This window comes from Lepisosteus oculatus, chromosome 7, assembly GCF_040954835.1.
Source record: "Lepisosteus oculatus isolate fLepOcu1 chromosome 7, fLepOcu1.hap2, whole genome shotgun sequence".
Taxonomy (NCBI): domain Eukaryota; kingdom Metazoa; phylum Chordata; class Actinopteri; order Semionotiformes; family Lepisosteidae; genus Lepisosteus; species Lepisosteus oculatus.
The window spans coordinates 5,137,179-5,156,175 of NC_090702.1; the positions used below are offsets into that span (position 1 = coordinate 5,137,179).

Here is an 18,997-nt window from a genome sequence, read left to right on the forward strand (position 1 = left end):
ACATATTTATATTATTTTACATGAAGCTAAAATAATCACATAGCAGCATGATATGAATTATATTAGACTAAGAGCCCTGCTTCACATACGGCTTTCACTTTGGTTGCTCAAGTCCCTCTTATGATGCCTGCAGGGTGACTCACAGAAAGTAAGGACGTTGGTTAGTTGTGATGTGTGGACAGAGTAATTGATGTGGGCTGAGTGGAAGGTCACTGAAGTGAGGTCAGGTACAGTGGTGTGAAAAAGTGTTTATTTGTTCCTGAATTTGTTTGGATCGCAGCATGATGTCTAGCTTTTGAGGATCTTTTGGTCTACTTCAGGTCCTATTTAAGTGATTTCTTGATTGAGAACAGGTGTGGCAGTAATCAGGCCTGGGTGTAGCTAGAGAAATTGAACTCAGCTTTCCAAAGATGTTTTAACAGGGAGGGCAATCACTTTTTCACACAGGGCCATGTAAGTTTGGATTTTTTCCCCCTTAATAATAAAAACCTTCATTTAAAAACTGCATTTTGTGTTTACTTGTGTTATCTTTGTCTAATATTTCAATTTGTTTGATGATCTGAAACATTTCAGTGTGACAAACATGCAAAAAAATAAGAAATCAGGAAGGGGGCAAACACTTTTTCACACAACTGTAAATACCAGCCCAAGGGGAGTCCTATCCTCCTAGCTTCGTTAGCTCAGCCAACCCACTTACAAGCTAAGTGGGAGGGCAGTAGATGGTATAAAGAGTCCTGTTTCACCATTGAGACTGTAATCTTCTTGATTTATGTTTCAGTTTTTTTATATTAATGTATTGCATCAACCAAAAGGTAATAGTGTTCATTTTTATAAAAGTGAGGGATATTTTGAATGCAGTGCCTTATTGCAGATTTGATCTGTCCCTAATGCCAGCAACAACTCTGATCATGGTTCTCAATTCAGAGCTAGTTTGCCAAATGTGCGTGTTAGGAAGTCATGTGATCAATAACAAATTCCCCCTGCTGCTGCCAACAGTGAGCTCTTTTGAAGCCAGCAGCCGTATCACCCTGCAACTCACAACAGGCAGCCCACTGAAGCTAAGTAGGTGTGAGCCTGGTCAGTACCTGGATGGGACACCTCCTGGGAAAACTAAGGTTGCTGCTGGAAGAGGTGTTAGTGGTGCCAGCAGGGGGCGCTCACTCTGTGGTCTGTGTGGGTTCTAATGCCCCAGTATAGTGACGGGGACGCTATACTGGAAAAAGGTGTCATCCTTCGGATGAGACGTGAAACTGTGGTCCTGACTCTGTGTGGTCATTAAAAATCCCAGGGTGTTTCTCGAAAAGAGTAGGGGTGTAACTGGCCAAATTTCCCATTGGCCCTTACAAATCATGGCCTCCTAATGATCCCCATCTGTGAATTGGCTTCATTCTGCTCTCCTCCCCACTGAGAGCTGGTATGTGGGGAGAGTACTGGCGCACTATGGCTGCTGTCGCATCATCCAGGTGCGGCTGCACATTGGTGGTGGTGGAGGGGAGTCCCCATTACCTCTGAAGCGCTTTGACTGGAGTGTCTAGAAAAGTGCTATATAAGTGTAAGCAATTACTATTATTATTATTATTTATTATTATGAATCTACATGTGAGTCATGTGTGGTGATATTAACTGTGTGGAAAAAATAAAACGAATCGATCCAATGATACCTGTCTGGCACAGCATGGTGGCGCATTGGTTAGTACTGCTGCCTCGCAGCGTTGAGGCCTCTGGGTTCAATTCGTGGGGTGCTGTCTGTGTGGAGTTTGAATGTTCTCCTTCCTTGTGTGTTCATGTGGGTTTCCACCCAGAGCAAAGTCCAAATACTGGCACATGAATTGGCTTCTCGGGAAACTGACCCTGGGGTAAATGTGTGTATGTCTGTGTCTGTGTGTGGACTGGTGTCCTGTCCAGGGTCTAACCATTCCCCCATGACACCGAATTGAAAGTATCGGTTAGAAAACGGATAGATGGGATATTTGTCTGTTACATCTGACTAAAATAAATGACAATATCTGAAGTACTTAGTGTGATGAGAACTGAGACCTGTCAACTTACTTATTCAACTCTGGTAGCTGTAATTAGAGAGGGGTACAGCAGTCACAGCTGGGCTTGGCTTTATTGTGCTGTAGCTTAGTAAGAGCATGGCAGACGTTGCTTCAGTAGAAGAATGCAGTTTTCAACTCCTTGCAGGACAAACATAGGTACTGGAGATACCTCAGGTTTCTTTATGCGCAGTCATGGAGGGTAGTTTTGGGTGCAGGGAAAGAAAACAAAGTCTCCCGGTTTGTTCCTGTTGTGGTTCGCATCGCTGAAAGTTTATTTCGCGGCTTTTTCCCTTCTAGCTTGGAAATGCTCGACAAGGTGGAGCCGCCGTCGATCCCGGAAGGCTACGCGATGTCCGTGGCCTTCACCTGCCTGCTGGACTTGGTGCGAGGCATCACCTCCATGATCGAGAGGGAGCTGGGAAAGGAGGAGGCGGAGGCCGGGCGCGGGGCCGCGGAGGCAACGGCCCCCCAGAAACAGCCTCCGGAGCGGCAGGCGCAGCCTGGCGAGCAGGAGTCCGGTGCGTAGTTTTCACCATTTTGTTTCTTTGAAGCCATTCGCTTCAGATGTGTTTGAAGTGTGTGCTGGACGACCTATACTTATTCGCTTGTACATTACATTAGTCAGGATGGTGACTAGTGAGCGGGAAGGGCTAATTCATGGGAACTTGAATGCGAGTTGCGTCAACATGGCGACTTACACAAAGTTCACAATTCCATGTTTAATTTGAAATTTAGGACATTTTTCTATAATGTCAATTAATTAATTTTGTTACAGAGAAAATAACCGGACTGAGAAATTGAGACTGCAGTTCCCCTTTAAGTCAGATGAAACTCCATATCGATACCACCTCTCGTGACGTTGATGCATTAATGAATTAGGAGCTTGTCTTTAATCTTTTTGACGTTCCAAAGCCCAAGTAAAATGGAGACAAGCTGACACAAGTCGAGAGCCACACTGAAGTCGCACAACGACACCAGGTTCAGGTTCGAAGCCGTTTGCTCTTTTGAGCGGCTACTTCACGGCTCTTCTTCCCTCAGTGCTGTGCAGGGTGACGAAAAAAGGCCATTTTCCAGAGAACACAAGAGGACACACACAAGGTGTCTCTGGCGTGGCGATCTAAATCCGGACAGATCTGCAGGAAGTTTTATAGTTTGAGTACAGCTCCTGTCACTGTCTATTGTTAACATGAATGGATCTTTAGAAGCAATCGTGATAGAGTAGCTATTCCTGATTATGTTTATTTATTTCAGTTTATTTCTTTTACAGCTTTTAGTTATTTGTTAAATTGCTTAAAATCCATTTAAGTCGGGTTTCTACAGCTAATTTAGTTCTCCCTGCGATTAGCTGTTTTTTTTTTTAGCCTCAATATTGAGTGTAACTGCTACAGAAGTGTTATAAAAGATATTTCTATTACATAGATTTAGTTTTTCCTTACATGCAGCTAAATATTTATTAATATCAGCAAGCCTTCCAGGAAGTGCGCATTCTGGAGCAGATTAGAGAAAAGTTCAGTTCGTTTTGTTTGTCATATGCACGAGTTCAAGGAAATGCTTATGAGCAATGAAATGCTTCTAAAATTCATGAATTTCTTTATGCTGAGGCAGCAATGTATCTGCAACTGCTGGAGAGAGTTTTACTGTCCCATTTTGTAGCTTGTGATTGTTATTCCAAATTGATCCCTAAAAGAAGATGTAAGATACATGTGCTTTAAGTATATTTTTACTGAAGGAAAGTGCTGTATGTGTATCTGTTTTGATGTGATCCTCCGTTAATAGAAAATATACGTTTTTGTGAGCTGCCTGATTTGAAAACAAGACCACCCCAGAGGACACTGACCCATCATCCTCAGTTGTGTTCAACACACATTTTATTCTTTCACTTATTTAACTTGTCTTTCTCCATATCCAGAAAGAGATTAGCTGAGCACAAAATAGTTCTATACACTTCTCACAAATGACAATTTGCAATGATTTATGGGGATCGTCCAAAAACCCAGGTGGCCTTGAATTATTTATACTAGGATCAACTTTAGGATCAACACAACACAGTAATTGTGTCTGGAAAAGAAGTATGTACTTGAGAAATCCCAAGAATCCTTACAGTATGTCCACCTGAATGCTACATGACTCACTTGGGTGCCCTCTAATGGTTTTTGCATGTGTTGCATGCGAAATATCTCGAAAGGGATTTTTTTTAATTTACACTCATCTTAAAAAAATAGTCAAAATTTGTTAAATTAATTGGGACTTACTGGTAGTTCATCCATCCATTTTCTAACTGCTTCTACCCAATTCAGGGACGCGGGGGAGACAGAGCCTGTCCTGGCAGGCAACAGGCACATGGCAGGATACACCCTGGATGGGATGCCAGTCCATTGCAGGGCCAACACACAGACACAGCGTAGCAGACAACTATCCATCTGTCTGTTTTCTAACTGCTTCTTCCAATTCAGGGTTGCGGGAGAGCCGTAGCCTATCCCAACATGCAATGGGTGCGAGTTAGGGTACACTCTGGACAGGATGCCAGTCCATCACAGGGCAGACAGACATAAACACACACTCACACCAGGGACGATGTTCCCAGAAGTCAGTTAACCTACTAGCATGTCTGTGGACTGTGAGAGGAAACTGGAGCACCCGGAGAAAACTCCCACAAATATGGGGAGAGCATGCAAACTCCACACAGATAGCACCCCACATCTGGACTTGAAGCCAGGGCTGCAGCTCTGCGAGGCAGCAATTCAAACCACCGTGCCACCAATGCCGCCCTTGCTGGTAGTTTTTCCATGTAGTAAAATGCAGAAAAAAAGTCTTTACATTAAGTTGACATGTAAGTGGAAACTACAGTACAGGGAAGTGTATTTAAAACCAAAAGGCACTTCTTTACCCTGAGAGTTTGGGAAGTATGGAACAAGCTACCCCGCGATGATATTGAAAAAAATGCCTTGTTTGCTTTCAAGATTTGATAGTTATCTGAACGGGCCTGATGGGCCGACTGACCTCCTCTGGTTTGTAACTCTTCTTGCTCTGTGTTTTCGAGAAATGAAAGTGGGGCCCGACCCTGTCCCTGTGTTGCAGGGACCCAGGTGGTCTGGGAAGAGATGGTGAGCGCCTGCTGGTGTGGACTTCTCGCCGCCCTCTCCCTCCTGCTGGATGCCAGGTATCTCTCTCGTGGGAGCTGCAGCGGGTTTTCCGCCGAGCTTCGTGTCTGTGCCTTGTGTGTGTGTGAGAGAGTGTGAGAGAGTGTGAGAGAGTGTGAGAGAGTGTGAGAGAGTGTGAGAGAGTGTGAGAGAGTGTGAGAGAGTGTGAGAGAGTGTGAGAGAGTGTGTGAATCAGTGTAAGCAACTGCCAGTATGGCACACGGTTACCGACAGTGCCCTCCAAACATACTGGGGCGGAAGGGCCGACAATCTCGTTTATGCCCCCATCGTCAAGGGGGTGACTGTGCCTTTTCTCTCGCTGCTCCATTGTTATGGAATTCCTCTGACTCTTTGAGAGACAAATTCTTTGACTATTCTCAAATCTAACCTGAAAACTTAGCCTTTTCACTGGGGCCTATGTCTGATTGCTGTGTTTTATATCCTGTGTGTTCTCGTGTCTTCTTTTCTTTCACTTTTATTGGACTTCTTTTGTCTTTTTTTATCACTATGTACAACATCCTTTGGTTTGGAAAGACACTTTATAAATGAAAGTTATGATGGTATTCAGGATAATATATAATATACTGTATATTATATAATGAAAATCAGTAATTTTGATAATAATGCATACAGTATAATATACACCTTCCCCCGGGTTCAGCAATCCTCCCTTATTTGTCTGAGCTGTCTCTGCTTTTTAAATTTAAACATTTCAAAAACCCTGTAATTAGAATAATTACACGCCAAATACATACACTTGAAATATACAGTACAGTAAATCAACTAGGGATTAAATACAAGTATCTTTTTAATGCTGATATACTGATATTTAGAAACGTATGAAGACTGTACATTTTTTTTTACCCTGTAGTCTTCAGTAATTAAACACAAAATAAAATACAGATTAAGGAATACAATTAATAGAATCACGTGGGTGCGTCTTTGACGTGATAGCACTGCAGATTACTCGCAGTTTTCAGTGAGGAGATGTGGAGTGTGTGATGATAATTCCTCGGTTTTCATCTTGCTGCACTACATTCTTTTCAGACACGTAACTTAGTCTTTCTACCTGGAAAAGTTTACTGTGGGACCTATAGGAGCTTTTTACATATCGTCACATCTTGGGGTAACCAGTGGAGAGGAAGTATGTGTGTGAACAGTAATTCTGTCCATACCTTTGACTAAATTTGAACCAAAACTGTGTTCAACACATTCATTTGTAGTGACCATAATGGGACACATTCACTATAATATGTACATTTCAGAGTGTAAAACTTTGGGTCTTGTTTCCTATCCCCCTGAGGCAGTAGCTGCATGAAGTCTCCACTCCATTGAGCTCACCAAACTTTCTGGGATTATTTGAGAAGCTTGCCTGTTTCCACTTTGATTTCTGGCTTATTCTTGGGATGTTCTGATTTTTGAATTTCTTTCATGTGTAAAATGCGTGCTCGACAGAATTTAGATCTGGAGATGGCCTTGGCCAACCCAAGACTTGCTGCTCCTTAATCCTGACGAGCTTCTTGGTAGTTTTAGCCAAATGGTTTGGGTCATTATGGCGCTGCGGGGTGAAGCTCCACTCAAAGTGGATTGGAAGTATGTGCCTCAGTTCAGTTTATTTGTCATCTGCACAAGTGCAAGCAAATGCTTATTTGCATGTACGCTCCAATACAAAGACATTTAAGTAATCGCCAAAAACACAGGACAAGAGCAGCAGCAGCAACAACAAGTTAACTAGCATACAGCTTCAAAAAAAGTCAAACCAGCACTGTAAGCCAGTGGTAGGGTTCAGTAATCGGACAGCTTGTGGGAAGAAACTGCCTCTGAATCTGGAAGTTCGTGCCTTTAAGCTCCTATAACGCTTAGCGGAGGGAAGGGGGGAGAAAAGTGAGAACTTTTCTCTACAAAACATGAGAACACTACCTGACGTGTTTCGGTAAATGTCAGAATTCATTCTGCTGCGGCCATCGTTGGTGACGCCATCGATAAAGATGACCGAACCAGCTTCAGAGGTGCCCATGCACGTTGGTACCCATCGGCAAATTATTGATTGGAGCCTAAGCGCTCAAACTCATCAAAGGTCCTCAGCTTCGCGCCGCGAATCTGCCCGTCTTTAATTTCCCGTCTGTGTGGGTGTCCTTCTCTCTTCCAACGACTCTTCCCTGCGGCCCCAGCACCGACGAAACGGCGACGGAGAACATCCTGAAGGCAGAGATGATGATGGCGGTGCTGTGCGGGAAGCTGGGCCTGGTCACCCCGAGAGACGCCTTCATCACCGCCATCTGCAAAGCTTCCCTGCCGCCGCATTACGCCCTCACCATCCTCAGCAGCTCGGCCTCCAATCTCTCCAACAAGTGTGAGCACCCCTCACCCCCCCCGGTCTGCTCCCTTACCTTGCTTGTGTCCGGGGCTGGAGACACAGTCCGAGTCACTCCACAGTGCCGTCTGCATGATGCATGAGTGAGCTAGGGAGGGGCCATACAATCCGAGATGAGTAACACAACATCTTTAAGTTTCAAACACGGTTTTACGCGTCCAGACAGGAACTGTTGTCTCAAAGGCTGACTGTGCGATACTCAAGGTGAAGAAAGTGGGCACAGTGGGCTTGATTCTCCAGCAGTTGTGAAACGCCTGTTTTATTCCAACTTAGAAGACGTTTCTTGCCACACACTCTTAACGCTGCGCTTTTCTGTCTCTCTAAACGTGGGTCCCCTAATAATGCTGAATTGCACAGGGATAAAGCTTAAAATACAGTGTTCTCAGTGTGTTTCCCTCCTAGTGAAATTCTGTTAACCTTTATGAAATGATTTGTTTATTCGTGAGGCTTTTGTACCAAACTCGCTCGAGATCTTTTTCGGACTTCTTTAATAGTTAGCTCCCAAACACCCCCCTGACCAGGTAGAATGCCTGGACTTCCATCGCTTTGCCATTTTAACGGAGGAATTCCGAAAACCTTTTGTGAAGATAGAAGTTGGACAAGGATATGTGGGAGGCTGTGGTAGCAAAACATGAGATGGGTGCTTGATCTTGTGAAAAGGCTTGCAAGGGATTTTTGAGGTTCAGATCTGGTGAAAATGCTTCATACAGTCTGTACGTGGAAGGAACTGAGCAGTTACCGTGCAGTAGTATGTTTTTTACGGCTCACGGCTTTCTTACCAGGTTCCGTTAAACATTTTTACATGCACGTCAACAGCAGCTATTTAGTCTAATGCCAATATTTCTCTCTCATGTTTAGAAGTAAAAAACCATTGTTTCATGTGTTTCTTCTTTGGGTGCCTAAAGTTATAGGAACGCACACTGTTCCTAATGACAGCTGTATGAAGGAATGAGGACTATATATGAAACACTGTGTGCATGCTAGTGCCTGTATTCGCAATAGCTTCCTCTTTGAAGAGAATTAAAAGCAATAAACAAGTGTTATTCTTTTTCATTGACACACAGTGACCGACTACATCTGTGGGAAGGCTGTGACTTCAGCATCTCACAATGGTAACTGATCGTCTGTTTGCCTTTTGAATGTCAACCCAAGTGGAAGAATCATGTTGCCTCAGACGGTTGCTTTGTTTCCCCCCCCCACAAGTGTCGAACTTTTCAGTTGTCCCCGTAAAAAAGCTGTAACTTGCAAGGCATGAGCACACTCCATCCTCACTCCCGGCAGCTGCCCTTTTAGCGCTCGTTGTGAAAAGCAGTGCGTTGAGCCCTTTGCCTGAATGATCTTTGCTTTGCAAGTGGCTGGGCGGCTGATGTGCCCGTTAGCAGTTGACGGTGGTGCGGACCCGGCACATTGCTTGTGGAATAGGGGTGAGACATTTTATGTTTCCACCCCCAAATTATCAAAAGACAGGGGTTTCTAACGGTCTTTCAGTTTTCTCTCGCAGGCCAAAGACATTTGTTTTTAACAAAATAAACTTTATGTATCGCAATCTTACAATGAGTACACACTCTCCCAACTTATAAAAGTTCTTAAAATGGTGATTGTCCTTTTTCAATCCATTTACTGTTCAAGTGGTTGGTATGGCTGGATTTGCTCCATGAAAGAGACCCTCCAAGCCCTACCACTTGCAGTAGTCATTGTCTATTTTCCCTGTCCTGGCTCTGAAACTGCTGTTGTCCAGGCCAGAGACGTAACTGGATGGTTAATAGGCTTCTGTGAACCCTGTCCCTGGTGTGAGCGAGTGCATGTTTGTGTCTGTATGTGCCCTGTGATGTGCTGGCGTCCCATCCAGGGTGTATCCTGCCCCTGTGCCCATTACTTGCCAGGTTAGGCTCCAACCTCTCTTTTGGCCCTGGTACTGGATTAGCGGAATAGAAAACGGATGGATATATGATCGTTAGGGCTTGATTGTTCTTTATGAAAAGTGAACTCCAGCTAGCTAGATCTGCGCCATTTTAAATGTAAAAAGCGATAATCTAACTTCAGTCATATTTGTTTTTTTCTTCCAAATATTCTAACCAGTAGTTGTTTTTGTTTTTTTTTATGAGTTGGGAAGAAATTAAAATCAGTTTCAGATTTAAAAGCCTCTGTGAATTTGTGCCCTAAGGGAAACCATTTACAGGAAGCACAGCACAATCTGGCTGTTTCTCAGTTCAACAGCAGTCTTTCTATAGTTTTTAAATCAAGATTTTTGTGTTTTACCATTGCTATCACCATATTCTGATGAATAGTATTTAATTTTGTTTGGTGAACTATTTCATAAGGTACGTTACTGGAAAGATACATCTTAGTGCTAAATATCTTTAAGGCAGCATTCTCAAAGGCATTTTGTTCATTGTTTAATAAAATAATTATTGAGTTACCTTATGCTATGCTTGATGCCGTTTCGTTTTAATGTAATCTGTTTAATTGGGTATGCCATCTGGGTGTGCAGTTCTTTTCTTATTAGGCTCAAAGATTTAGATTTAGTCTAGCTTCATTGAAACTGTAATACACAGGGCCCTCAAACGCTTCTTAGAAATGTATTACTCCAGAAACGTAACTGTGCAATAATTGCCATTTGTATTGTGTCATCATAAAAAATAATTGAGCATTCACAGCTCCAGTCCAGCCATTTTTAGCTGTCTTCTTTGTGTGGAGAAAAAGCTAAACAGTTCTCGCATCAGTCACAATTTACATCCTTTTTTCCAATGGTTTCCATTTTCACAAGCTGATGCTTCTTAACAAATTCTCATTTTTGGAGAAAATGGTGGAAAAAGTGACTGGGATTACTGACTCATTAAAAATACTTATTTGTATACAAACCACTCCTTGACTAGTAATGTCCTATTTTAAGCTGCCTCCCTGTGCTCCAGTCCATATGAATCTGACAGGACGTGAGTTAGTTTTAGGGCTCCTTCCCTGAATCCACACGGCTCAGAAATTCACCGAGCTTGGAGTCACTTGGGTTACTAGACGCGAGAATGCAGCAGACTGTTGTCAGACATCAGTAATATCGCCTGTCTGCTCAATGTACACCTTTGTGTTGAAGTTGGAGGCGATGCAAGACTCCCAAATGTTATTTAAGGGGAAAAAAAAGGAAAGCACTTCCATTCATAGCTAATCTTAACATCAGCGCTTGGGTATTTATTAGTTTTAACAGTGTTTTGCCCATTTTCAAAGTTTTTTTTGGGGGGAACGCCTTTGCTTCGCTGCTGAACTAGTTATGCAGTAGAGCAGTTCTGGTAGACTGAGTGTTTCCAGTATTTTAGCTGCCTGCTTCTCCTCGAGGACCTGGACAGCACTGTTAAAGCTGTTGTCTTGTGTTGCAGCGTATTCCATCCAGGGGCACAGTGTCCAGATCATCAGCCCCTCCAGTGAGTCTCATCAGCAGGTGGTGGCTGTGGGACAGCCTCTCACTGTCCAGCCTCAAGGCACAGTCGTGGTAAGGCTGCCTCACACTTAAAAAAAAAATCGTTACACTTACAGTATGTAGCACTTTTTTGGAGACTCGACTCAAAGCGCTTTACAGGTAATGGGGACTCCCCTCCATCACTACTTTTTTACAGTATAGTGTCCCCATCACTAAACAGGGGTATTAGGACCCACTCAGACTGCAGGGTGAGCGCCCCCTACTGGCCCCACTAACACCTCTTCCAGCAACAACCTTAACTTTCACAGGAGGTCTTCCATCCGGGTACTGACCAGGCTCACACCTGCTGAGCTTCAGTGGGGCTGCCAGTTGTGTTTTCATGTGATATAGCTGCTGGCTCTAATTTAAAAAGGAAAAGAACTCTGCTGGGCGGCTGTGGAGCAATGTTTTTTTTTCCCACTGCAAAACCTTTTGTTAATAGTACTACTAGATATTCCTTGTTGTTTCTTTTCATTATGACAACATGGGATTGGATTGAGCCCTATGATGGACTGATGTGCCTCCCAGGGCGTATCCTGCCTTGTGCTCATTGCTTGCTGGGATAGGCTCCGGCTCCCCTGCAGGCATCTATTAGTTAAAGAGGTTAGAAAATGGATGGTTGGAAGAGTAGTTTAAAACGGGAGGAAACCATTTAGGCCAACTGCCCATTTTGTGTTCAGTTCCTAATTGATTTAAAGACCTAGTCAGGCTATTTCTTGAAAGAAACCAGGGAATCGCCTTCAACATCACTACTGGGCAGCATGTTCCATACTCCCACAATTCTTTGGGTAAAGAAGTGCTTCCTTTTCTCAGTTTTAAATGCACTTTCACCTAGTTTCCACTTGTGTCCTCTGATTTGTGTTTCCCTGTTGATTCTGCGGATATCTGCTGGGTTGATTTTGTCAATGTCGTTGAAGATTTTGAATACTAATAAGGTCCCCTCGTAATATTCTCTGTTCAAGACAACAAAGATTCAGTTCTTTTAGCCTGTCGGTGTAAGACATTCCCTTAAGCCTTGGAGTGTATCTGTTTGCTCCTCTCTGAACAGATTCCGGGGCAACGATATCTTTGTTTTATATGCGACAACCAAAATAGGGCACAATATTCCAAATAAAGCCTTACTTAGGGATTTGAGTTCAGCTCTTTTAATGATATATCTTCAAAATGTTTGCCTTTTTATTTCTTCCTCACATTGTTTAGAAGATGCAATTGGAATTGTCAGCATTAAACACCTAAAGCTTTTACATAAGTAGCCTCTTGCTCATTGTTTCCCAATTTGTATTTGTACAGTATTTGTAGTTTGTTTTCACTCAAAGAATGGTAGCAGGCTGCTTTTTACTCTGTGAAGTATCCAGCATTAAGTTGGACTTATTTCTAGATCCCATTGAGCTTGAAGCCAGTAGAAATTTGAATAGACTTACACCATGGGTGGTTATACTGGAAAAACAACAAAAGAGTGAGACTCCACTACTGCTACCTCCTCTCAATGTCGGACCAACCAAACATACTGTATACGAGGAATTGAGAATGAGATTTTTAATATGTCGGCTTGCATATGTCCAATAAGTCAGTGTAGTTTATAAATTGAAATGGGGGATACATTGAAGTGCAGTATAATCGCATTTTGCAAGAGGTTGTTGGATTCTTGATATGGAGATTTTAACATTCGTAAAAGAAAGATGCTTCACTCACAGCCATGAAAGGTTCGAAATGTACAAAAATGCAACAACAAAAAAAATTTCTGCCATTTGGCATTGGGATTCTGCAGTTCTCGGGTGGAGAAAATTGCCATTAGTGGTGTAATTTAGTTGAGCCATGATTCCTGACTTGAGTCTCTTCTCTTTAGCTTACTGCTAAAAACATCCAGTGCATGAGGACCCTGCTGAATCTAGCGCACTGTCACGGCTCTGTTCTCGGGACGTCCTGGCAGCTGGTGCTGGCCACTCTGCAGGTAATTTGTAATCAGTGGTCCGGTTAAGAGAGGTTAATTGGAATTGAAATGGTATTCTTCTGCATAGATGTCTTGCAACAGGTAAGCAGGGCTTGCCAGCTTATCAAAGTGTACTAGTACACTTTTGAAACACCACCGGGCTTGGCCAGCTTGGAAATAAAGAGGGGAGAGGCAATAAAAAAACACAGCCCAAGTGGTTTGGATTTAACTATGGTTTGTGTCAGGCTGTCATCTTTTTTTTTTTTATTCTACATTTTCTTGAAACTGTAAAATGAGCGGCTTTTTTTAACCAGAGCAATTTAACAAGGGTGGAATCCTAGACCATGTTTTTTGTTTTGAGGGGTGGGGTCGAATTCTTCTTTGGTTTATTTGTGTTTTTGTTGGCAACGTTTGGCGTCACTTTTGCTTTCCCTCCCCGTTGCTCTTTTGGTTCCAGCACCTGGTGTGGATTCTGGGCCTGAAACCCGGAAGCGGAGGAGCGCTGAAGCCGGGCCGGGCCGTGGAGGGGCCGAGCACGGTAACCGCCTGCCCGCCTGCCCGCCTGCCCGACCAGTCGTCTTCATTCTCTGCAGTGTCCCCCACGGCCCTTCTGAAAGTTCAAAACTTTTCTGTTCTCTCTAGGTGTTAACCACAGCCGTTATGACCGATTTGCCTGTCATCTCCAACATTCTTTCAAGACTGTTTGAAAGTTCACAGTAAGGATATCTTTTATATGCTTGCGTGCTCTTACAGACTTTAGATTGCTAGTCGAGAGAAAGCGTTTACACTCGTCCATTAGTTTCCACAAGTGCTTTTATGTGCTGGTTACAGCCGATATTGTTCCGGGTTGTAATTATGAAGGATCTGTTCTCTATACAGTTGTATGCAAAGGTTTAGGCACCCCTGGTCAGACTGTATGTTTCAGTAAATCTCTGAGTAAAAAGAAGTTGACACAACCTCTGTGTGGTACAAGCTGAAACATGTAATCTTTCTGCAAATTGTAACGCACAGTTAGTATTTATTGACAGTTTTGTAAATAATGGCACACACAAATGTTTCGCCACCCTGTTAGTTAGTCCTTAGCAAGAGCTTCTTCGAGCTTCTTGGACATATTCTTTGATCTTCTTGCATGCACTGCGTGTTTTGAGATCTCCGTACAGATTTTCAGTTATATGCAAGTCTGGAACTTTGAAGGTGTAAAGGTTTTCCTTTTGCTTCCGAGACAAGTCAGTAGACCGAGGTGCGTTCCTAAACTGTCTTGGAGAGTGTCGTTTTATGGTCGTCACACACCAGCACACATGGCAGAGCAATACAGGCCAGAGCAGCAGTGTGGCGGTTTCTTGGGCAAAATATTACTTTTAGTGTGTATTTATTCATCGTGCTTAGACATTTGCAGCCTTTGACCCAATATTTAACAACAGCACCACATTATATAAAAGGCCCACTTGGAATGTCAATATTGTAGTATTTTAGTTCCAGAGAGAGGGCGTCTGACCTTTAATATCTTACCTTCTTGATATGCATTAATTTTCGCCGCCATCTTCTGTCTGTGTTTGCAGATACCTTGACGATGTGTCTCTGCATCACTTGATAAACGCTTTGTGTTCCCTGTCCATGGAAGCTATGGATATGGCCTACGGGAATAACAAGGTGAAGTTTGATATAAAATGTTTTTTTTCTGAACTGCCTTTCTGTGCCAGCGAATTGGACTGGCTATACCATAGCGTCTTGTTACCATTAAACCAGTGCAAATTATATCGTATTCTCAATATTGGTAGCGTTCAACCAATTGTATCTTGTATCCTTTTAAAAAAAAAATTAGTCATTGAGGCATCCTCTTTAGTGAAATCATGCAATATCCTATGATAGTTTTGTTACAAATTGAAATGACAGACTAATCAAGATACGTCCAGTGTAGTTGTCAGTGTGCAGCAAGCACAAAAGTGTTAAAGTTGTCATTTGGTGTGAATGATGCATGGAGTTTGTACAATCCTAGTTTTATGACAACAGTGCATTGGTGAGTTCTGCCAGGCACACGTGGTAGTGAATGATTGAATGTTGCAGTGGATTCCTAGATCTAGTATTAATTTCTCATCTGTTAAAGTGTGTTTGGAAGAGTGCTAGTGGTCATCTTGGTCCTGATAACCCACATTACTACTGCAAGACAGGATCACAAACATTTGTCTTTGATAGCTTTACACCTACTGTCAAAATTTGTCCATTAATGATATACATTAAGTGTCTCAGTATGTCTGGCAGATTAGATTTACAATGAGCCTTGCCTTGTATTTTCCCATTGCAGATTGTGAGCGCAGCACAGATTTGATTTTTTTTAAAAATGAGTTAAATAAACTCCCCACCCAATGTGGAGTCTCAGTCTCCTTGTGTTCGGTCACTCTTGAACACCAACTTTAAAGATGTCCCTCCCTTTTCTCTAGGAACCCTCTCTGTTTGCTGTGGCTAAGCTGCTAGAAACAGGCTTGGTGAACATGGACCGTATTGAAATTCTCTGGAGACCTTTGACTGGCCATCTCTTGGAGGTAAAAGCAGTTCCGGGCCAAAAAAAACAGAGAGGATGTTTCCGCATTGCCAAGGCAAAAATAAACTGGGAGCTTTAAACTCACGTGCTAAGGTTAATTTGGAGCATGTTTTATTTAATCCATTTTACTGAAGGAAAACAAATTGAAAATAACTTTTAGACATGTAGCTTAGAGTTGAAGTTGGGTGTTAAGTACTGCTGTGCAGTGTTTGCCTCTTATGTTTTACTTGACAATGTTTTCCCTGCTTTTGAATTGATTTGTCGTGTTGTCGGCAACTCCTTTTTCTACAGAGCTTTTTTCCTTAGTGAAACTACAATTTTTTGCCATTTACTTGTTGTTTCTCTCTCTTCTGTTTTGCATCCGTGTCTTTAATACAGAAGGTAAGATACAGTTCTTCAGCAAAGCTTCATCTAATTCATCTCTCTGTTACCAAACAAGATTTTAACTTGCCTCATTCTATGCTGTGTAATTTACACAACATTTTGTGAAGGGGAGATAAGGATTCTAATATGGCTTTTATTTTAATGATACATTAATAACTCGAATCCTTGCATTTCTCACATTTTCCCCTTCATTTCCTCTCAAACAAATGTTACGGGAGTGCACCCTAGAAAACTATATTTCCAGTTTTATTTGAGTTTATAGATTTAGAAAAGGACTGAACTTCTAAATCACGATTTTATGTTTAAAGATAAGATAATAAAACATGATTGCCTGTAATTAAAATAAATGCACCATGCCTCAACCTCTGTGCTGTTGAGTACTTTTGACATAGCACATTCCCTGTGTAAACCATCTAATGCAGGTTATTTTTGCTGAGAAAAGGCATAATTTCATTTTTTCCTTTTTTTCTTTAATGTTTCACTATTCTTTAAATCAGACTTTCAAAACATATGGTCCTTAGATCTGATGGCTGTCATAACTGTGAATAATTTCTGTTTTGCGATTAATTTTTCTTCACAAATGGTTGCACAAAATGATTGCATGTTGTGAGAAATTACCCTGATCTGTTACTGAAGGTGTGAAATGAAATTAAATCAATTAATGGCGTCTGAGTGTCTTGTTTTTGTGTAAAAAAACTGTTAAAAAGAAACCCAAAAGTTCAACAAACCTTTTATTACATTGGACGTTACTGATTAGATTTAATGAAAATACAAAATGGAACACAGCAATTTCTACACCAGTTATAAAAGATAAACTGGTCAACTGTCTGACATTTAATAGTAATCAAATTACATTAGAAAAGCATCATAATCTAACATTCTCATTGAGGATTACTGACATGCATTAGTCTAACAACATCTCTATGGGGATCATATTTTATATATATAGAACATCTACACTACAAATATTGTATTGATTGTTAATGAATCAAGTTCAGTTTTATCAAATTGCCTATTCAGCTTCTCTTTGGTAGTGATAATTCAGGTTTCTTCTATTGAACAGAAGCAGTGGACAGAACTCTTTTAGAACTTTGTTCTAAATATTTGACAATTTCCTCAAATGGAGCTGTTCGTTAGCAGGAATAGATCTCTATGGTGACGCGTTTCCCAGAATGCTGTGTGTGTCGAAAGCTGCTGTTCAGTCACTGACATTATCTTCTGTCCTGTAATGGTACAGTCTACCAAAAAGTCCAAATCTACATTTGAGCGATATTCTTTTTCTCCCCCTTTTCTCTTTAAGCAAATGCTCAGTATATATTTAATTTATCTTACTTTTTCCAGGTTTGTCAGCATCCAAATGCCAGAATGAGAGAGTGGGGCGCAGAAGCAGTAACTTCGTTGATAAAGGCTGGATTGGCCTACAGGCATGACCCTCCCCTGTCACAGAACCAGGTGCAGAACCAGGGGGGATAAAGATATCAGATGCACAACAGCACAGGAGTTGAATCTGGATATAGAAATCTTTCCATTTTAGCAGAATTGTACCAGATATCAGAGTATATCAGTTTAGTCAATGGCAGACACTTTTTATTTTGTACTTCTTGAATTCTCTGTATTTGTGTAGGAACATGCCGGCCACCCACAGTGTTAACAGTTAATGCTATTTGTTTTGGGAAAACAGCCTTTTTTGTGGTTCCTTTGAAACATTTTCAGTGCACTTGTCTCATTTTGTTTACATGATTTGCTTGCCTAGCAAATTTTGTGTTTAAGAAAAAGGTTCAGAACACTTAGGAGAAGGCAGTTCAAGAAATAGCAACAGTACAAGAAGATTTGAAACACTCTTTGCTCCACATTTGCGTAAATATGTGTAAAATTGTTATGTAAATACCCGTGAAATTATAAGGTTCTTGGTGTGGTATGTGTTGGAAAAGATTCATTTTTGTCTGAAATGTAGTTTTTGGATTTTGGCGAGGTCTTGTTTATAAACCTAAATAGATACAGTGACATTTGTACCAAAAAAAGTGTTATCTCTTTGAAGGACAGGAAGAGTTCTGTTTAATTCAGTTTTTTTTTTTGCGTGTGTGTGTTTTAGTTAATATATGGTCAGTCAGATAATTTTCCCAGGAAAAATAACCTACCAGAGTCAACCAGGACACAACATTGGTTGTAAAAAAAAAAAGTAAAATGCTCCCTAAGAAATATTAAGGAAATAAACATTTCTCAGAAGACAGGAATACAAAATGTTTCTTGGGGAAGAGGCTTTAAAAACACCTCTCACTTATAAATCAGTTTATTTTGCTTTAGCAAAAATGATAGCCAGTGAAACAAGTTCCATACAGTACTTGACTTGTTTTGTTCTCTCTGTCTCGATGCTGCTGTTTCCTCAGAGGCTCCTTTTGCTCTTGTTGAACCCCCTGAAAGAGCTGTCGAACATTGCGCACTCCGACATCAGGCAGAAGCAGCTGGAGTGTGTCCTGCAGATCTTACAGAGCCAGGGCGACAGCCTGGGTCCCGGCTGGCCCCTCGTGCTGGGCGTCATCGGTGCGATCCGCAATGATCAGGGGTGAGCAGAGAGGACACCTTTCCCGATAATCCCGAACGGGATTCTGGGCCGGCCCGCAGTCTGTGGAGTGGGATAGTGACAGTGGATCTTTGAAGATCATTGGCGGTTTTCTTAAAATGGAAAATGGTGTATTTCAAAGGCCCTATAGTTAAAACACTTCTAAATGTTTGCTTTAAGAATTTAAACGTGCATTTTGCATGAAGAGCCCCAAATGTTTGTTTGTCACACAAGAGGCATGAGCTTTTGATTTGTGTAAAGGTACGTCGTTTTTCTTTTTATTAAAAAAAAAAAAACAGCTTGACTAGAAATACATTTCTGTCTCTGATAAACCTTTTGGTAAAGACTGATGTGATTGACAAAGGCTGGCAAATGAGAGAACCATGTTGCTTTTAAAATGATTACGCCATTGATTTAGGATCTTTAATTATTCTCTCTTAATCGAGGGCCTTTTATGTGTTTGGATGTTGTCTAACTTTAACTACCCTGAATTCTGCCAATGGAAGATTTGGGATTAATCAGCCAGAGTTCTCTTATGTTTTGGTAGCAACAGCGACCCCTGTGACCTCTCGGGTGCTTGCAG

The 18,997-nt window shown here is 41.8% G+C and overlaps 1 protein-coding gene across 4 annotated transcripts in view; it reads left to right on the forward strand.

Moving 5' to 3' along the window:
• Positions 1–18,997, forward strand: part of mon2 (MON2 homolog, regulator of endosome-to-Golgi trafficking) — a 69,997-nt gene that overhangs the window by 32,109 nt on the left and 18,891 nt on the right. For 2 of the 4 annotated variants that reach the window (XM_015353281.2, XM_015353283.2), the window contains exons 12-23: positions 2,337–2,557; positions 5,118–5,199; positions 7,351–7,532; positions 8,618–8,665; positions 10,922–11,034; positions 12,848–12,952; positions 13,389–13,469; positions 13,574–13,647; positions 14,491–14,581; positions 15,370–15,471; positions 17,196–17,306; positions 18,242–18,417. In XM_015353281.2, coding sequence (XP_015208767.1) covers positions 2,337–2,557; positions 5,118–5,199; positions 7,351–7,532; positions 8,618–8,665; positions 10,922–11,034; positions 12,848–12,952; positions 13,389–13,469; positions 13,574–13,647; positions 14,491–14,581; positions 15,370–15,471; positions 17,196–17,306; positions 18,242–18,417 — 1,386 coding nt within the window. The remainder of the gene's footprint in view (positions 1–2,336; positions 2,558–5,117; positions 5,200–7,350; positions 7,533–8,617; positions 8,666–10,921; positions 11,035–12,847; positions 12,953–13,388; positions 13,470–13,573; positions 13,648–14,490; positions 14,582–15,369; positions 15,472–17,195; positions 17,307–18,241; positions 18,418–18,997) is intronic. The other 2 variants (XM_006633807.3, XM_006633808.3) reach the window with 1 other exon arrangement.